The sequence below is a fragment of the Hyposmocoma kahamanoa genome, unplaced genomic scaffold (genome assembly GCF_003589595.1).
Source record: "Hyposmocoma kahamanoa isolate Upper Pololo Valley unplaced genomic scaffold, ASM358959v1 86, whole genome shotgun sequence".
NCBI classification, from domain to species: Eukaryota; Metazoa; Arthropoda; class Insecta; order Lepidoptera; family Cosmopterigidae; genus Hyposmocoma; species Hyposmocoma kahamanoa.
The window spans coordinates 8855859-8877970 of NW_020654289.1; the positions used below are offsets into that span (position 1 = coordinate 8855859).

At 35.9% G+C, this 22112-nt stretch overlaps 1 protein-coding gene across 1 annotated transcript; it reads right to left on the reverse strand.

Annotated features, from left to right (window-relative positions):
* Positions 1-723: 723 nt before the first annotated feature.
* LOC113234895 (voltage-dependent calcium channel subunit alpha-2/delta-3-like) lies at positions 724-21440 on the reverse strand. The gene is made up of 25 exons (XM_026470417.1): positions 21295-21440; positions 20597-20861; positions 19082-19253; positions 18378-18509; positions 17977-18278; positions 17629-17858; positions 17102-17324; positions 15950-16090; positions 15095-15187; positions 14413-14436; positions 12854-12880; positions 12703-12783; positions 11825-11899; positions 11197-11304; positions 10520-10779; positions 9261-9418; positions 9016-9138; positions 6704-6900; positions 5462-5599; positions 4925-5049; positions 2202-2334; positions 1947-2043; positions 1631-1797; positions 982-1155; positions 724-729 (listed from the first exon to the last, which is right to left on the reverse strand). Exons 1-25 carry the CDS (start codon positions 21438-21440, stop codon positions 724-726), a joined length of 3597 nt encoding a protein of 1198 aa, XP_026326202.1.
* Positions 21441-22112: the final 672 nt, after the last annotated feature.

A 22112-nucleotide genomic window follows, 5' to 3' on the forward strand; every position in this document is an offset into this window, starting at 1 on the left:
TGATTGTCAAAGAAATAGGAGAAAATTGAGACAAGCATTGTGTTTCCTTGGTTGTTACCTATAATGTTCTAATGGTTCTTGGAGTGATGTCAAGCTTTTAAAGCTTCAATCGAATAAATAAGTATTTAACATGTTACTGTTTGTTTCTTGTTCTCAATTATGTGTTAGGTACTTATTATTTTTAACCAGGTTAAATAATCGGTTGGTAGAGCACTATAGGTATTTATTGGTAAGAACGGGGCACACAAACATGGAACTAATACAGCAGAAAAACTTATTTATTTTGTATAATACCAAATGACGGGACGAACAAGTCGTGCGTCTGGTGGTAAACGACACGATGGACAGGTATGGACCTGTCCATGACAGTTGCAGGGCCACTAAAAGCTTTAAATCGCAAAGATCTTAGGAGCACTGCCACTGCGCCCGTCACCCTGAGACATAAGAAATCTTATGTGACTGTAATTTCACTAGCACCCTCACCCTTCAAAGCCGGAACGCAGTAATGATTAGATTACCGCGTACAGAAATAGGTAAAGTGACGGTACTTCCCTGGACGAACTCTTTCACAAGGAGCTTTACTGCTACTGAAAACAATCTATAAAAAAAAATTCGAACCAACGTATGTAAACGTCCGAATCTAGTATTCATGTGGTCTGTGGTTCGAATACTCATTGGGGCGCGCGGGGGTAAGGGTCGTTGGACTTGGTTATATAAATAAGGCTAGTACTGGAAGTAGTTTTTATTACCCTAATTAGTCATGCAAAAGATTATAATATTTTGACAAAACAGAGTTGATTGTGGGAAGCGCCATCTACATACTGAAAGACTAATCGATTATGTCAGTCGGCGATGGGTGGTCGTCGCGATGTCGGGTCGTCGGTAGCTTGCGAGTACGTTTCGGGCGCACTAGATGGGGTTGACACTTACAATTTTAATTTGTAGCTAAAAAGCACTATTTGGTCTGTGATAAAAACTTACCGGTTGATTGACAAACGGATCATTAGGCAGAGTTCCGGTCTTCGAATGGGTACATAATGTGTTGTTCATAATCGCAAGCAGTATGAGATTGGTCTTGGGCACTGGAGCGCCCACCAACGGCCATTTGCACGCGTCTGCTGGTCCTTTTAGGAGATCTAGTTTGCGTTGGTCGCGCTAAAATGAATTGCTTTATTGGGTAATTTTCAGATTCGTTTTCTGTACCTAATTTCGGTGGCAATTTTTATTATTTAAATATTCTAGTATATTATGATGAAGTATTATTTAATATTCGAGTGTAGTAACCTGAAATATTATTTAAAATCTCACGATAATATACTCGAATATTTAAGTAACAAATATTGCCACTGAATTGAGATAGAGAATACTGAACTGAAAATTACCCTATTCTGATGTTAAAATTTTTATTAAACATCATTAAATAATTGCCGTACTTTGCATAGATACCTATTAAGAAGCAAAAGTGGTTTTTCTCATGCTAAATCTTACATTAATAAATGATTCTCTTTATTTCCTTATATTACATACTATTCTCGAAGTTCTAACCTGGGAAATGCAAAAAATACGGTAGTTCTATCTGGAAAATTCATAGCAAAGCTTGTATAAAAGTAAAACCAAATTATAGCCTTACAGTTAACACATATAACGGCCTTGATCTATCACAGGCCAAGAAAAAAGTTCGGTTGACAAGAATTCGATTGTCGTGGAGCCGTTCGAATTTCTCCCGCTCGTAATCTCGCTTGGTACGATTCCGTCGCTTCTGTTTTTCAAACTCCGTGTCAGCTGCTACCAAAGCATCTACAAAATTAATAATACTTTAGTAAATTTGTATTGTATATTCAATATTTTTTTGTGAAATTATTCCACTAGTTTGTTATATTTATTAATACAAAGATATAGATATAGATAGAGTAAAACCTAGCACGAACTTAAAGCCATATACTTACTTGAGCTTAGTATAGTGATTACAGTTATAAATTCTCTAGCAATATGGAAGAGTAAGCTAACCGATTTCAACAATGACATTATTATCGTAGGCATCACCTGAAATTAAAGCATTTCTTAGATAGATACTTACTTTTATATTTATTCATGCTTCCAAGTAATATGTGTATTATATAAATGCGTAAAAACAAACTTTACGTGTCAAAGGTTAAACTCTAACAAGTTTATTGAATAATAACGTTCGAAGATTAACTTACCATTGAAGCTGTGCTGCCTTTTTTCAAAGACGGGAAACAGACGCCTTGGTAATCATGAATCCAATTGAGTTCGAAGATTTTCTTGTCCAATAAAGCTCTCATTGCATGTGGGTGTAGTCGTGATAAATGTTCCCTGATGGACAAACATTGGTATGAAATCTTCTTGTCTAATGAGATTCAATTTTATGCGAATTGGTTTTCAAGTTTACGCAAGGAAGCACCTGTTTTTTGTATTCCACTTTATTCATTAAATTTAATTTATATATTGTAATGATTATTAGTTTCCCACTTTTATTTAATTTATAAAACAAATATTTGTATTTTCTATTTTTAATAACTAAGTACTTCTATATTGTAATTTTTATTATAATTTATTTTTATAATTTTAATTTTCAAAATATGTGTTATCATTGTTTTTATTGTCATTAACAGATATGTGCCTAATTGACTGAAATAAATTAATATTATTATTTGTTATGGCTGAACAAAGTATACCAAATAAGGAGCTGTCATGTTTCTGAAAACAATCAGTCCGACAAAGCAAAGTGGAGTCCTTCTTGTACTTCCCACAAGAAAAACAGACCTCATCATCAGATGGGAATAATAATGTCGAGGAGAGAGAGAGACTATAATCAATTGCGAAAGTAATCAGCTGATATGTAGATGCTGAATCGATACTTTTTGACCCTAAAATGGTGATACAAGTTGATCTTTTAACAAAGAGAGTGCAGTATACTCTACGTCATTGTATATCAAGATGGTGTACTGTGGAATTCAATGCTCGTATTTTCCTTTGGGTTTGCATAAAAGTATAAGACGAAATATCCAGTCATATTTTATAAATCTGCCAGGAGGACGCGGACTTGCTGGTCGATCTTCATAAATTGATATTTCTGAATCGAATAGAATATTGTTTTATGGTAACCATGGTATAAATCAGTGTTTGGCGTTATAAATTAAATTTCAATCAGAAATTCAATCTGATTAAAAAATCAATTCAATTGAAATCAATTCAATTAAAAGCAATTGCAACGTCGCAATTAATTTTAATTGCAATTGATTTCAATTGAATTGATTTTAATTGCAATTAAATTAATTGCAGAAAATAGGGGTGGGTTAGGGATGGGTTAGGGAATGGGTTAGAGAGTGAGCTCACTCACCCGCTCACTCACCCACCCACTCTCTCACCCACTCACCCACTCTCTCACCCACTCACTCACCCACTCACTCACCCACTCACTCACCCACTCACTCGCCTACTCACTCATCCACTCAGTCACCCATATAAATTTATCATAATTGTCAGTTTTAATTGTTAATCAAAAACATTGAAAAGATTGAAAATTGATCAATTGTTAATTGCAGATATACGCGATTAACGATTGATTAATTGTTAGGTGCGAGAACCGCAATCAACAATTAATCAATTGTTAATTGCTGTTTCGCAATTGACAATTAATTAATTGTCAATCTTTAATTGCCTGAACAATTAAATTTTGCCTAACACTGGTATAAATACAATTGTTACAAGAAAATAGTAATACCACATGGATTCTGGCAGGGTATAGCAAATTGTACCCACAGAACGCTCATTTCACTTGTCCACCTTTTTTTATAAAACCAAGCGACGGGACAAACAAGTCGTGCGCCTGGTGGTAAGCGACACGCCTATCCATAACAGTTGCAGTGCCATTCAGAGCTTGAAATCGCAAAGATCGGGGGGACACTGCCACTGCGCCCGTTACCCTGAGACATAGTTGACAAGTCCCATGTACCTGTAATTTCACCAGCACCCTTACTCCTCTAAACCGGAACGCAGTAATTTTTGACATTACTGCTTGTCGGCAGAAAAAATGGGTAAGGTGGCAGTACTTCCCTGAACGAACTCTGTCACATAGAGTAGCTCTAGTGCTACCAAAGCACCATAATGTTTATTATATCTATAGACAATGTTTTGCATGTCAGGCCGCATGAAAATGTTAACAATATAGACACACACACACACCACGCACGCACGCACGCACGCACGCACGCACGCACGCACGCACGCACGCACGCACGCACGCACGCACGCACGCACGCACGCACGCACGCACGCACTAGCCCGATACCTATATTTTTGATGCGTGACCTCAATCTACCATAAGCAAGAGCGGGAAATATTTACATACTTAAAAGAGAGTCTCATACCACTTACATAAATGTAATGATTGAGCTTCTGAATAAAACATTTTAGATTTTTTTTTGAAACTCGTTTTCTAATATTTCGACTAACATCAAACCACTCCACTTTCAGTAACCGGTTAGTTGCTTGTTTAGTGTGTTAGTGTAAGTACCTATAGTATATGGCGTTACTAAAGTGTGACGTCACAATTTTATTTGTTTTTCAGATTTAACCTCCTAAGACCCAGCAAACTGCAACGGGAAAGCGCCTAACGCTCAATGAACATTAAAATGTACTAAACAATCATAAGTAATTATGATGTAATTGTATTACATGCTTCATGTCCAAGCAAGAATACCGGTCATGTTGAATATATAACGCTAAATTTATATACGATAATTATTATCATTATAATGTAACTGGGCGTTTACGTGATCATAGGAAAATATTACATAGGCACGAAAGACATCCCATATTATGCACATTTTAATGTACGCCGGGACTTAAGTGGTTAAGTCTTTATAATTTTTGTTTTTGTGTTCTATTTCATTTAGCTTGCCTGACAGGATCTTCCTCAGTGATCTCGTCTTCTTCTATCCAGTGTCCGGCTACGATCCACCCGTTTTCGTCTATCAGAACGCACGTCCAATTGACGCCGTCACATTGGTACTGGCAGTCATTGCACTGAAAGTTAAAGGTTATTTGAGTCCTCCTTACCAACCTTACTAGTCTATATTACCTCGTAGTCCATATTATTACGTAGGCCTCTTTATTAACAGAAAATATTATAGGTCTCTTCAAAAAAGAACCACGCATGGTAAGTGTTTCCAATTTCCATAATACAAGTGCTTTAGTTACATTGGGATTGGAGCAACGTATGTGATGTTGTCTAATATTTATATATTTATATTCATAGTTAAACTATAGATGATAAAATTACACAGATACATAGCAACTCTTATCTAGAATTATAGTTTAGACAACGAGGATGTGATATAACTTTATTGGGGTTATGTATCAATGTGTCGTTTGAGAGGTTTCGATTTTGTAAATTACCATATATAGAGTCACAATGAGAAAAAGTAACACAACTCACATTATAGTCGCTTACAGCCTTGACAACATCTTCTAAATGCTTAGGGTAGAAGTGGTACCCTGCCACACCAATAACACCTTTGTCGGAATGCCTACTTAGAGGCCGCGCTGCTGTAAGCCACGTATCTCTGATGCTCCGCTGCAATGAATATTTGATTGTTTTTTATACAACTTTAGCTACGGCGAAGCCTGCCTACACCCTTTGATGATTTTAGTAGTTTGTAGGTACGTAGCTAGAAAAAGGAAAGATAAAATACATAATAAAGTGAAGGTTAAAGTAGTGTCGTACGAGGAGGTTTAAGACAAGTTGTACAGCAGATCTCAGATTTTGGTAGCAGTAAAGTTCCTTGTGAAAGAGTTCGTATAGGGAAGTATTGCCATCTTACCTTTTTGTGCCGCCAAGCAGTAATTGTGCATTCCGGTTTTGAAGGGCAAGGGTGCTAGTGGCATTACAGGCACTTGAAACTTGTCAACTTATGTCTGAGGGTGACAGGCGGAGTAGCAGTGTACCTCAGATCTTTGTGATTTAAAGCTTTGCCATCCTACCTAGCTATTTCTCCTGTCCAGCAGTAATTTTGAGCATTACTGCGTTTCGGTTTTGAAGGGTAAGGTGCTAGTGAAAGTACACATGAGACTTGTTAACTTATTTCTCAGGGTGAGGGTGCAGTGGCAGTGCCCCTCAGATCTTTGTTATTTAAAATTCTGAGTGTCACTGCAATCCACCAGGTCAGACTTGTTCGCTCCGCCACTTGGTATCATAAAAAAATGATCAGAGAGCGCTAAAGCGACAAAAAGAAAGGTGCACGGTAAAAGTTACATGGTAAGAGAAGGCACATCAATGTAGGTGCAGTACTTACAAGTACTTAAACCACTGTGGATTATTTTGTATTATGCATTTGAAATAGAAGAGTCAGTTTTTAGTAATTAAACACACATTGCACTGATTTCATTTGATAATTATACCTAATCCGAAATATTGGGCATTAAACCAACATTTCCGCAATAGTTTAAGCGATTTACGTCATATCAATTAATAAACAATTGCATTTATGATACCAGTATTTGATTTACATTTAAGTGATTGAATTTGATATCCACATCTAATCCAAGAAATCAATGGAGTACATTGTACGTACACTAAAATATTAAAAATTTTATAACTCTGTAAAAAAGCCGCTATTTGTAAGCGGGTGACTTTCCAGCACCTCACGTTCATTTAGACGCATCAAAAAGATCCTCTTACGGGAGGCAAAGTGTCTTCAGCTCTCCTGAATCTTTGTAAAGGCATAACGGGCGCATGGACGATCAAGGTATCTGGAGGAGCAGCGGCGGCGCGCTTGTACCATGGTTCTTCGGGACCACGCGGCCATTCACGGCCACTGGGTGCATCCGCGTGAGATGATGTCACTCGGTATTGGTTCCACCGCGTAAAACCGCTCTCTGAAAATAACATCCACTATAAACACAAATAAACGTAAGAATTGAAATCTAAGTAAGTGCCAAGTGAATTTTTTTGAAATATTGCCTACAAAAACATGTAATAATAGTTGCCGTTTGTAAATTTACAGTAGGTAAGTATCACACCAATATCGTTTATAAAAATCCAACAATCGGTTTAAAAATTTGGTGCTGCTTTCTCTACACGTAACGTATTGCAGATCATTTAAAATGAAAAAAATACGATTGTTCCTTAGTAGCTATAAAATTTTGTCACCTTTTTTTTCTATCGCAGAAAATTTGAGTACATTGCCAAGAGCACATCAAGCTTGACACTCAGGATTTAAATTCAACTATATGCTGCAAGTGATCTGAACAGTCGTAAATGTTTAGCAAGATATGCTCTTGACTGTACAAACTGTACATGCCTGGTTTCCGGAATCTTAAAAAAATATGTTAGAGGATTGTGCATAACATGGGAGGGCTTATTAGACAAACAAAATTTTCTGTGCTTAGTTCATTGACTTACAATTATATGGACGTCGGGTCCGCGCTAAAAGTGTCCGAACTTATAGGGCGTTAAAATCGTATACAGAGCGTCATTCACGCTTTAGTCTTCGTTTGTTTGACTGACAGCGAAGCAAGCAAAATTAGACAGTACAGCGATGACATTACAATTTAAATTCAACGTTTTAGCTTTTTCATATTCTTTTACATGTCACTACGTTTAAATAGGTCGACTTGGGACATTTTTTTCGTGGTTTTTGTATTAGACCCGTCGTCCATTTATTTGTAAGTCAATGGCATAGTTACGTCATTTTGAGTTACAGAAATTGAGAAAATCATAGATTTTCATAGACAGCTAAAAAACCAAATACAAATCCGACAATCGAGATCCGACAACAAGCACATAGAAAAATTCGTGTGGTCTATAGTAGCGATCCTCCAATTCTGACCGATTGTACTGTCTAATCGTGTGAAAATGGAAGTTATTTTTAAGTGATAGCGACTGTGATCTTGAACAATTTGCTCAGTTATCGGACTGGAATAATAGCGACAGCGACTAAGAGCAGCTTGTAGGATACAAGCTGCTCTTGGTCGCTGTCGCAAGAACGTTTAGGCGTATAAACTCCATGGCAAGTTTAACTGACGCTGAATTTACTTTGAAATTTAGGCTGAACAAAACATCAGTTGAATTTGTTTTAAATGAAATAATGCCGTTTATCAAAGTCAAATCAAAACGGTATTTTTATAATTTAGATTATTTATCACGTTACGAATACGAACAAATATCAACAAAACATAAATTGATTAAAATATATGGCCTTCCCGCTCGTTTGACAATAGGCGTTCCGTTCTGTTCCTCGAAACACGTCATTCTTGACATACTTACGGTTTAAATATTTTATACTTGAAAGTTTGCAATTAATTCATATTTTTGCCAAATGCACATGTAAAATCATCACATAACCACCATTTTATTCACTAATTCATGCAATGAACTTTTAGTCCGATAGCGTGGGACTAAACGTCAGAGAGGACGTAAATTTACGACCGATCCTTTTTTGTTAAGGGCGCTAGAGCCGAGATAGACATATTGAAAGACAGATCCGGCAGCGATCGATGGATCGAATAAAATCTAGACAAAAAACAATCTTAGATTCAGGATCAAATACAGAAAGCGGCCGTTGGCATAGCGTCTGACACGGTTTGCTAGGAGACGTGTCAGCTCGAATCTGGCCGGATCGAAGGAATTTTTTCTAAGTATTTGATCAGTAATTTCACAAAAAACAATAGAATATCATGGTGGTTAAACATTTAGACTTTCAATAAAAATTCAATTGAGATAATCATGTTAGTTCGTGTGTAATGGCCAATGCGTCGCTTTTAATGCTTAGAACAATGGCGGACATGTTTAAATTTACACATCTAGTCATCTTAGTGGTTGCTTATTACACGATGTTTGATTGTACCGAAATCTTGCACAGAATTTTAAATGTGGTACTCGATCATGTAGCAACAAAGTACGTGATATCGATATCCTGGATGTGTCACATAGTTTTTCAACAAGACTGCAAAGTCGGAAGGAAAAACTAAATAACTGTGCATATATTTTACCCGTAGCAAAAAATGCAGTCACAGCGCCAAGCTCGCAACCTACGCATTCATCCTGCGTCTCGTCGGCCCATTGCTCCGTCGCTATTGCTTCTTTACACAGTCTTACCATCAGTTCTTCGTTGCCTGAAATATGCAATTTCATATGAGCAACAGTGCACTATACTGAACTTAAGTGTGAATCTTTCTAAAAGAATTTGAGGTAAAAATTTGAGGTGACATAGGTAGTTGGTCGATAAGAGACTCACACTGATAAGTTTTTTCCAGTAAAGTCGGCGGCAAGTGCGACATTGTGTGCTTCAATTTCTTCATAGGGAAGTTTGCTTCCTCTTTGCGGCGCATCACGAAGTGACGTACTTCGAATTCAGCTTCGTCAAAGTGCTGGTCCACGTGTTTGCAGTACAACCTAAACATTATTACCTATTCTATCGAATGGATGGCACAAAACGTAGTTTAGATAATATCATAACTTTCGACTACTTTATTTGGAAACGATTTAAAATTGTGCCCTTCGGTAGGGGAGAGCGGGACTGATCGTTCCGATTTTCAAATAACTTGCAGTTTTATACTGAAAATGAAGGATTTGATTTGCAACATGTGGTAATATTGAAGAAATGTTTATCGCTTTTTGTAATAATATGGTGACTTCTACTAATATCTCAATAGTCTTTTTCATAGAGGCTAATTTTTGACAAATTTCGGAGCGGAACATTCAGCTCCGCTTTGGGGCGCGTTGTTCCGCCTTTGAGGCAAATTGTTCCGCCTAGACTATGACAGACTAACAAAGATTTTCTTAAATAAAACCACCTATTTTATAATTGTATGTATTTAATGTTTATATTAAGCACAGTTAACTTAAAATTTAAAAAAAACTACATTCTTATTCATCAGTAATATTATTCATCGGTCATTTCTTCATCTGAATCACAGTTGAGTTTGGCATCCTTAAAACAAACAAAATGGTCATAAAAATTTTAAGTATGATTGCAGGTCAATTGGGGGAAGTTGTTCCTAGGAACAACCAGCCCCTCGAGGGAGGAACTTATAGCCCCAAGTTACGTTTTTATACGAAGACTGACATACCGGCAAAGTAATAGAATCAATCAAAAAAATACTCGAACAACAAGATTCCTTACTAATGTCACCACAATTTAGAAAAATTACGTATGAATCGGCCCATAATAAACAAAGACAGACCAAAAAATTTAACAAGAAAAAATTTACTTACGTGATATTTTGACAGCTCCACGCACATAGCCGAACACATAGCCACATGTCGTCGCCGGAGTAACTGAAATGGCTGCCGACAAGATGCATCACCTGACGCTTTAACGACGCGCTTCACGTGTATTGCTACATATTTTCCTTGCAAAGTTATTGCTGCGAGAACAACTTACTCCGGGAACTACCAACCCCGGTCTCCCCTACACATTTTCTCAAACTAGTTTCACGGAATCAACTTTACATTAATTTGAAGTAATTGTTTCTTTTAAAACCTAGATTTTACCATTCAGGATGTACAGCAAAATCGCGTTTCATAATAGATTCAAATGCCTTTGCAGCCAAGTCCCGGCTGAAAGTTCCCTCATGTACAGGATAGCGTCTGTTGTATTTTGGTATCGCCACTACCGCCGTATAATGATCCAAAACTCTTTTCCAGTGATACTCTCTCTCCTCTTGTATCGATCTCATCCCTAGCTCAAAGATATTCTTAGCATACATCGTTCGGCTGCCCTTGGCTTGATCGATTAAAAGCGCTTTGCGAAACTATGAAAAAAAAAACTTATTACTTTAACTTAAACTAATTATTATACTTTATATTTAGCCTCTATATATTGTGTATCATATTTTTATTATAAAATTTCAACAACTTCTTGGCGATTTGATTTTCCAGTATTATTATAATCAGAGGATTACGATATGTATGTATGCATAGAGGATTACAAATTTTTGATTGGAGTGATTTATCTTTGATTTGGCTTTAAAAACATATTACACGTGTACTTTATTTTTATCTACTCCAGTAATCCCATTGGTACTTACTGTCATTCGTAAGGTCTAAGCTAGATAGAACGAAACAAATGAGACTTGTTTTTTACTGTTTTATCTTATTTGCGTAAATAACCGTAAAAATACGAAAGAAAAATCTAGTGACTTGTGAAATATGATGGAATGTAAACTTACATCAAGCCAGGTTTTAGTATAGTCCCTTGGAGGCAAGTTTTCTCCTGGTTGCTCCAAATCTATCATATCCACGGTTCGGTAACCAGGTCTCAAAATGTCACCTTCAAACTGGAAAAAAAATACAGAGCAAGATGTTAAAAAAATAATAATACTTATTTCTTTTTAACATATTTTGAAGTTTCAAAACATTTCGTAATGCGATGCTATTCATATATCCTTTATTATACTACAATCGGAGACGGCAAATGATGACTTCGTTATCTTTTTAGAGGCTGAAGTCAGAGATTTATAGTAAAGACGTTGATGTCTTTTCTTAGGCCAAATTATTGTGATAAACGTGCTTTAGCTTAAATGTTACTTTGGCCCCAAGTGGTCATACAGTCATCGACGATATACACATTACTCATACTGGACTCTGTACACTCATTAAAAATAACACAACAGATTTGTTCTGATCGATTATTTTAACTCTGTGATTATGACCTGCTGCAGCACCTACGCCGACGTAGTGTTGTGCAGCAAGAGGGAAGAAATATGGCCAGTTAAAAAATATTATATAAGCAATAATTTGATTTGAATATTGTGACTAACAAGAAAGTTTCTTAAAGTTGTATTAATTAGAGCTTACAACAGGCTTGACGTTGTCGTGCAGGACGATATTGCCTCTATGATCAATGATGAACAGGGATCCTCCAGCACCTAACTGAAAAAGTAAATAGATAATTAAATTATCTGTTTACAATTATAAATATAGTATATCACACAATTCAAAACCATAACGTGAATAAACGGAAATCTCTCTTTTTCAAATTTAAACAAATTTCATAAACTTTGAACGCATTTTCCCGAAAGTTGACTTTTTCGTTTAGTGCAATGTGCAATATAATGGGGAAAGAAATTTCCCAATTCACGACTACTTAAACAGTTCGTAACCTTGGTGTCATAAAGTCATGTGTATCAGATCATACGTCAAAAGTGCTTTTATCTCACTAAAGTCATAAAAATAATACGAATTATATGAAACAAATTATATGTACCTATATCAATTATATAACACTTTTATTTAGCCTAAAAATATATCGATTAATTTAATTGCTAGAATCTTTAAACCTGACTTAGCTCCTGAAAATTGTAATTTTCGCACAAAGCAACTAACATTGTTGTATTGTTTCAAAATTGCTTTGAGTTATATTAGTATTACCTATTTAATTTCAAAGCGACAGTGTTGTGCTGTCACTTTGAAATTAAATCGTATACGAATGACATACAAATATAGCGAAGTTTTGGAGATAAATTATTAATATAACGCAATTTTGAGATAAAATATAATGTAACGCAATTTTTGAGATAATACTGTGTTAGTTGTCAAGTACGTTTTGCAGATGTGACCTTTGCGAGTTGGATTTTTGTTGAATTGTAAAAGGTGACTATTTGTATTTGTAAGTATTTTGTAATTTGTAAGGTGGCTAATTGTAAAGGTGAAAATTTAATGATATGTAGGCATACCCGATAATATGGAAGAATTAATCTCAAATGGTCAATTGGTATGTCGACACCTGCCACGCCCAAAAGTCGATTTACCGGGTACTGAAAATTTACTTGTTATTAAATTATCATTTATTTTATTACCCACTTAAGTGACTATTATATTTATTACCGTTCTTGTAGACCATCTTGCCTTTTCCTGTAATAACAAAGATAGATTATAATACTTATGATAAAAAGGAATAAACAACAATTTGTCTGTATTAATTTTACATATTCATAGATATAGATACGATAAGGATCCATTGTAAAGAAGTACTTCCATCTTCTACATATTAAGATTATTGATTATTGTCACCTCTATATTATTGTTAGAAAACATGTATACTTGGTAGCTTCATAAATCTTCGAAAGTATGTGAAGTTCCTAATGCACGTTAAGATGGCGGTGAACAATCGTTTATATAACCCTCTACTTAGTATCCGTCTACACGGTTCAGCTTCATTACGATGTAATTTGCGTTTGTACAGTGCTTCTATTTTCTCAATGTACCTCGGAATTATCGGATTTCCGAAAGCACACGAATATTAATTTCCATGCCCATTAATTATTAGTTTTAAAATCTATAATAATTTGAGTTTAGAACACCGTACTTTATTGTTGTTTGGTTTTGATTTCCGTGTGAAGTATAATACTAATTACAAGTACATGCTGTAAGAAAATTATGTCGTGGCTGTGACTTCAGCGGCTTTCTTCCCATTGTATAATAAATAAAAAATGTAACAGTTTACAAAATGTTCCAAATCGATTGAAAGAGTCCGGTTTATAGAGGCTACTGAATAAAACCCGACGACAGCCGAAACACGAAGTTTGCCGAGGGACATTAAGAAAATAGAAGCATTGTATATGTACACGAGTATACAGGTGTAATCATAAAGTGTTCCCAGGATTATTCCGTAAACACAGGGATATCAAAATTTCTTCTGATATCAAAAGTACGTTACCTAATCAGTAAAACGCCTACAATAACTTTTTTTAAATAAACCTAGAAATATCCAAAATTTTAACGTTAATAACTCCCATAACATAACATTCGTAGAGAGCTTTGAATACAAATTTTTGTACAAAATGAAACTTGTGTATAGGAGTAGGCCGTAAGTGGATTGATACATGTCATGCTAGGCGTGACTAGGAGGAGAGTGAAACGTGTCTGGTTAAAAATCGGCCAATATAATGATACGAAATCTAGGTTTATTTATCCGAATTGATTGTTTACCTTTTTTGAAAAATATTAAAATAAAATAACATTTTTTTGTATACACGTCGTCGTTATTATTTGTTTTAATAATAATATTTTTGCCATTTTTCAGCAAGTGTTTACTTGTAATTAGCTGTGCGTTAAATTTAAAACTACAAATCAATGTACCTAGTAAAGAAGTCACAATGTAATATCTGTTGGTAAACCAAATAAATTATTAATAATTTTTATTATTTTGTTATTGCCATGTTGTGTAAGTAGTTTGACAAGTTACTTGTGGATCGCGAAATGATTATTCTTATGCTGCCTTATGAAGACAATGTATAATTACGAAAACTCCTACTTAACAAATATACATACTCGTACTTACTATTATATATATTATATTATATATATATATATATATAATATATAATACTATAATAATATAATATAATACATACTTATTATGTATATAGTGTCAATATACTTACTTCAGACAGTCGGATTGTAACATTCTGAAACAAAAAAAAGATTAATTAAGAAGCAAAATAATAATGCTAAATGAATAAAATAATGCTAAAGTCACGATGTAATAAGATAAGGTAGGTGATTCAGTCATGGTCACGACCATGTGACCTTTGCAAAACTGTGAAAGCAATCACGAAAACCTAAGAATCCGACTTAAGAATTCGTTATTAATTTTCTGTTTCAGGCTTGACTGGTTGTACTTTCTTTTTCGTTACTTATCTAAGAGGTTTTATCTCTATACATATGTACCTATCCTCATAGAGCTCACACCAAAACGTTACACAGGTATAGCCGGCTTGTATAGCATTGTTATTTTTAAATAGGAAACCACCATGAGACTCAGACATATTAACGAAAATAACGGAAACTGTTTAGTACGGAGTAGTTTCCGTCGAGTCACCGCCGCGGAATCTCATGATTAAGGACCACGCATTGGTTCGAAATATGTTCAGCAAAAATTCGACTTAAATACGTGAGTTATCCGTTATTTTCGGTAATAAGCATTGTTATTGTACAGATAACTTAAATTTGTGTATAAAGCAGTTAATTCTATTTTGAAAACTAAAGAAAAACAAGTGAAAATTAGTCTCAGGATAACAATAAATAAATACGAAAAATTATCAACGTACTTTGCTCTTTACATACCTCACTGGTTGTTTCGTCAAAGATGGGTACAGAGACGGTAATTTGAAGTCGGTAATGAATATTTTCTAGTTCATAATATTGACCAGAGTCATTCTGAAACAAATTGTTTCTTTACAATCACGGCAATCGTAAAATGCATGTGTGCGGTACGAACATTCTTTTGTCTTTGCCTTGTCCCTTTTTTATACCAAGTGAAGGGGACGAACGAGTCGTCCGTCCATAATAGTTGCAGTGCCACTCGGAGCTTTAAATCGCAAAGATCTGAGGAGTAATGCCACTGTGCCCGTCACCCTATATATGTAGGCATGTAGGGTGGAGATACAATAACTGCCCTAGCCACAGGGCAGAGATTGTATCAACACTACATTAGGTACCTTCACGTTTGGGTTCCACTTTCCATTTAACATCAGGTGGAGTGGAGTCATCTGTCTGTCATGTATAAAAGAACCCTGAGACATAAATTGAAAAGTCTTAGGCCTTATTCAGAGTGGCGGCGGGCGTGTAAATCAAATGTACGTTGACGCTCGTTGCGTTCACAGGGCCGGCCGTGCGGCTGCGCGGGTAGAGCTATTGGCTCGGTCCGCCCGTACCTCTCACAGTGCTTGGTCTAGCGTCTAGCGTCTGTTTGCGATTTCGACTCGTAGCCGCTTCGGCACTGTGAAAGGGAAGATACCAAGACCCGCGCGCCCGCACCCGCCGCCGCACCCGGGCCTGCACTCTGAATGAGCCCTTAGGTTCAGAAGTTCTGTTTGCTTTTCTTCTAATTCTTTGTGTGGATGCAAACTCCGACATGTTCGAGGTAATTAAATTGAAATGCAATTATACAGAGTACGACTAATCTAATAAAATGCTTACAAGATTCTCTTGTCTCATGTAGTGCTTATACTTTTCTAATTCCGAGAGAAATTTGTCCTTGTTTTTCCTCAGCTGTGAATATCGGTACCTTTGCTCGTCATCTTCTTTTCTTCTCCAGTAGAATTCACTTCTTCGAGGGTCCTGTACACGGTTAAAAGTTGGCATAAATAAAAAATTATTTATACTAAAATTTACAAAATGCATTGGAAATTGTCCCAATTTATACCTTTACAAGTATTTATGTGGTCTGTGATTTAGAATATTAATATACCCACCTTGGACTTGTATTTAATTACGTATCTTGTACATATATTTTGAGCAGCGAAAAATTATTATCGTATCAATATTGATAGCGCATTTTCGTATAATTAGGCGTTCTTAGTATTATTCAAATCTTTACATATTCTTTTTTAGTGGAATGCTGTTTGCTGTTCTTTATTTCACAGAGCAGACTGGTACGTTGGTAGGATATCTAGGTGACCTTATAATTTGAAATCTCGATCGGCACGTGGTTGACTGTCATCACCAACAGCTGAAGTTATTCCCAACTCATTAATATCCCTGTGCTATACGTAATGTAAAGCTGTTAGTAATAATTACTGCCATAGCCATTGATGACAAATCAGTGAGATCGTTATATGTTGATACCACAGAATTTCCTGACATAGATATACTCACAGATAATTTATAATAACTAACGATATTAATCTAGAGATAGCTGGGTTTACCGTATGATTTAGGTGACAGAGATTTCAAATTTTGAATGGCAAGTCGGCTATTTATCGAATTTCCGTAAATGGTACTAAGAAAATCTGCAGTTTCTATTTAATTTATTATCAGTGCGCTTGATGGTAAAGACGCACTGCCAATGTGCCCGTCACCTTGAAACTAAGTTAACAAGTCCCATTTGCCTCTAATTTCACCAGCACCCTTACCCTTAAAAACCGGAACACAATCAACAATGCTGTCGTTACTACTTGACGGCAGAAACAGGTAAGGTGGCAGGTGGTCTGTTGTGGCAGCACTTCCCCGGACGAACACCTTCACAGGGAGCTCACTGCTACTAAAATTATCAAGCCCTTGATACCTCATGATAGTGGTGGTTTCAATAAATCGTTAGTTTCTTGGTCTTTATTACTTATTTAAAATTACCTCGACTTGTGCATAAATATCACTGAATATCCTAAGCCGCTTGTTGCGTTGCGCGACAAGCGGACGCTCGAGCACGTGAAGGATGTGCATGACCTGCTCCGTGACGTCACTGGAAGTCACCAGTTCCGCGAAATGGCCGTCACTAGTACAGCTCAGCCACTGACCGTATTCTTTAGAGTCATCGCGCAGGCCAAACGGGTCGTGTAACCATATCACGAACAACCTGCCGAATCAACGTCAAAAGAATCAAATTTAGACGATAAATATGTGGCGCTATATAATAGTTTCGTTTCTTGACACCAGTAAGGCTAGCACGGACGAACGCAACTTCGCGAGAGCCACATAAAGCGCGAGATATCTGCGAGAATAGCAGTATCTCGCGCTTTAAGTCGCTCTCGCGCCAGTCGCGCCTTGCCGTGCTAGCCATATTGTGATACAAACTAATCTCTAGTTTGTATAACGGAATGATGATATCTGATGTCCTTTGCCGTGACTGTTGTGTCACTTTGTAAACATATCAATGTTACCTTATGCGCCCTGTGGGATCGGCTTTCCTCATAACATCAGTGTAGTTAAGAGGAATGCTATCTGCGATCAGTACAATGGCTTGCTGACACGAAGGTGGCTTCTCGGTCCTGTATTGTTCTCTTTGTAAAATCCTTACTCCTTCACGTATAACGTTCTCTAAATGTGTATAATTTGTTACTAAGTAATCCTTTAGTACGGCCAACATTGCAGCTGAATTTACGTGGTGAGACTGAAAACAATTTATTTTGTTGCAGTCTGTTCTAAGCTATATGTGACATTGTTGTAGTTATAATAAAATCAATTTTAATGGATTGAAGTAAAATAAAAAGACGAAAACGTATACATACAGATACGAGTTTATCATTAAAACACGCGATGGGCGATTCCACTTTGACTTTCTCGTTGAATCGTAGGACATTGACCTGATCGTCATCGGTGAGTGCATTTAGTAAGGTTTGCGTAAATTGCTCTGCGTTTACTTTATTTGTAGAGTTGACCATGGAGCCAGTGGCATCAAAGAGTACAAGTATATCCCTAGGGGCGCCACCAGCCGCCACATACCACGGGCGCAGGCGACAGTCGTACACATCCGCTACATCTTCTTGATAGTCACTTAAATGTATTTTGAAAAACGACGACCATTCCGCCGCTATAATAAGACCCAAAACTTTAAATATTGCATGTTCAATAAACATTTTACTAAACTACAAGAATATAAAACTACCAGCTTAACAAACAAGCCACTCGCCTGGGTAATGTCTAAGAAATCCTTTGACGCTGCAAAAGTACTGGAAATCCGTCATGGCGTCTTGTTCATAATTCTGCCGAAATGTCTCTAGCAGTCCTTCTGACCAAAATATGTCTGGCAACACTCGCTCATCTATAACAGATAAGGTAAGTAGTATTTTCTCTGTTGGAGATGTAACTCGAATAACATACGAAATTAAACACGAAGTGCAAGAAACGAAACATTACCATAATGCGCACTAAGAAAGCGTGCGGGCTATATTGGTTCTATAGAAGCCGAATCATTTCAGATGAAAACCAAATAGTCTCAAAAATCTCATCAATATTTCAAAGGAAAGGAAAACACTACTTACATATTATGTTATCTCTCCTATATTATTGCTACTCACCCTCATCTTAATTAAAAAGTACGCAAAATGGTTTGTTTCATTAAGTACAAGTACCTAATAAAGCAATAATTCAATGAAAAAAATGCATAGGTACAGGAGGTTTCCTGTCATATTAAAGAATTACAAAGAACTTGAATATTTTTAATGCCATAAGACTTAACTTTGGGTAGCGAGTTTCTGAATTTTCAATTTGTTTCGATCTTCCAGGTCATAAAAGTTACATCTTAAATGACTTTATTTTATTTAGGCGTAGACAAAAATACGTAAGCAAATACAAAGAGGAGTTGGAGAAATAGTAAGGATATATTAAACTTACCACACTCGTAAACTTCTTGAGCGACTTGAACGCTTGAAATGTCGAGAGATACACCAATGTCACCGCCAAAATGAGTCATTTTCTTAAGCGGCACTTTTCTCATACTAGAGCAATTCAGTGGCTTCTCCCAATATTCCGGTTTATCTGGTTTTTTCTTTATTTCATTTATGTTCTGCAAATATGCGGCATTACAATGATAGAATAACCGTATACTAGCTTCAAGTCCTATTAAAAATTATTATTGTTTACTATATATATTATTAAGCAATCATTTTTAGTAATTATCACAGACTTACAGTGGTTTTTTCCTATAAGATCTGAGTAGTATTTAATTTTTAATGCGTTGATTACAAGAAAAAATAGTCAGAAAGTCCATCACGTCAGAATATTTTATTATAACATTTTAGATTTTTCTTAAAATTATCCGGAGGGTATAATTCGATAACGGATATGTTTTTAAGCTAGTTTTAACTATTTTTTCATGGATCTTAATGACTCTTAATAGAGGCCTAATGCATATTTCGTTTCTTATTTAGTTAAATACTAAATAATTAGTGTAGTACTAAGTACCCACGTTTGGAAATTAAATTTTTTCGGATTGAAATTGTATATATTTGTTTGTTCAAACAAAACGCGTTATTGCGCTAAAAAGACTTTAGGTAAAGAGCCTATAATTACATCCTTCGTATATTCATTTTTAACATACGAGGGCTATTGTTAGTTACATTCTTGTATCTAGCATTACAAAGGGTTAATGAAAGTAAATGCAATGATTTTAGTGTAAGAAAAATGTCAGTTACTCTGTTCATTTTGCAATGTAACACGTAAACGTAAAATTGTAATAGCGAGTTCTTGAACGTGCCAGATTGTTTCTTGCATTTTGTGTAGAAAACTTTAAGGAGGTGGTGAACATTTTCATAAGAAGAGAAGCAATAAAAATTTTGATTACAAAGATACGGTGGCGAATATAGTTACAAATATTGACTTAATGGGCTGTTCCAAGAGTATTAAACTGAATTTCTTGAATTCGCATTTTGACTACTTCCCAGATAACTTTGTAGCCGTTAGGAAGAGCTATTTGAAAAATATGATCAAAATTTGAAAAAATGGAAAAGAGGTATCAGTATAACATGACAACATGTTGGCGGACTACAGTTCGCTGCTGAGGCTGATCAGCCAAACCGATAAATTAAGTGGGTATTTCATAATATAATCCTAGGAGACAAACGAATAAAGAGAGAAATGGACAAGGTTTGATTAAGATGTATGAGATAAGAATCATTTATCGAATCTCAATAGTTTTGAAAATCGACAGTTAAAGACTTTTTTCAATTTCCTTCTAAGTGGGTTGTCTTTTTGTAATTTTCTTCCATGTACTGAATAAACCGAATTATTAGTAATCAGCGCATCAAAATGCTCCATAATTAGTCACCAAATTTCAAAACGACGCCATGACTACCTAATTTGCAGATTTTATGTAATGCGAACAAACATATAGACATCGTAATTACTAACTAAACTTTTATCGAAAATGTAATTTGTATCCGGGTGAGTTTTTTCCGCAAATAGTTTTTCGGCTTTCCGCATAATATTCCCCGCAGCCTCCGCCCGCCTTTTCAACAGGTCCTCTAGGCTTGCAGCCATTTCCTGCACAATGGCGGCTCCATCCCTTGTTCCCATTTTGACGTTTGCAAAGCCTTTTTGAAGAATTTCGGGACGCACTACTTTCTTCTCAACGTCATGCAACTTGGCTGATATTTCCTCAGCCCACACTTTTACTCTGGTAGGAAATGGGCAAAGTAGGTATAAATACAATATGCAATAAGTAATTGGGTCATTTAATGTAATTTACATTTAAGTTTTCACGCTTGGAGTAATAGGGCCACATCTGCAAAATTACAACTTTTGAGGAGAAAGGCTTAAAGATTCTACGAACTAAATTAGTCGATAACTATTTTATGCTTAGATAGGAGAAATAAACTTTCACATATAAATTTGTTTTGAGTAGCTCGTATTATTTTTACGAATTTTAATGTGATAAAAACACTTTCATATGTGGCTTTATTATACCAAGGCTACGAGTTCATTATTCAATCCAATATGCATTAGAAATACACTGTTGCACTTTGAAATGTCATTAAACATTTTTACTCCCTGCCTTAATTTGTTGTTCCTACGTACTATTTAAGTGACAATAACAAAGCATTACTTACTTGGCATACGGAATGATAACCGTTTCTGTCTTATTTGAGTTAGGGAATAATATGGGAGATAGTTTTATTCCTTTAGTACTTTTATCAGTTTCTTCTAGGACTATCACAGGAATATAAGTTTTTGATGAAGGTTCCACATTTTTCATTTCTATTTTGGAAGAGGTTTTAAGTTTTTCACTATTGCACTGATAAATAAGTATAAAAATATTGATTAGTTGTAAATTCATGATGAATTTGTAAAGTAAATGTAAAAAAATGCAAATTCTGCACACTAACGATGTTTCATCAAAAGCATACGTTTGTTAGATTTATAAATTTTTTATTTGTTACGAATCCACATTAATTTTATTAGTACGATCAAAAGTTTATAAATTGAGTTGGTTCTTTCGCGATGCGTACAGATCACAGACTGCGTAGCAGCCTCCTACGCCCTGCGTCGCTGAGACGGCTCCCGCCTTCGTGGCGCCAAGTCGCCTCGTCTCGCCGCCGCGACCCCGCACCAAAACGAGGAATTACCATTCTCACCCCCGCTATCTCGCTTCCGACCTATTTTATTTTCATGCTAGTAACGCTACTCAAAATAATCCTTAATCATCGTCCCTTCGTTGTCGGAGAGAGATGATGTGTAAGAATTTTCATGAAGTATAAGGGATGATGGATGTCAAGTACTTTTGTACATGGAAAATTGTTTCACAATCCTAAGAACAGTAACAACTACGACACATTATTCACTAGTGCGTTTCACTAACCGATTGTTAAGTCGGCGATATAGCTGATCTAATGACGCAGAAAACTTTCTTTGTGGTGGATAAAATTGC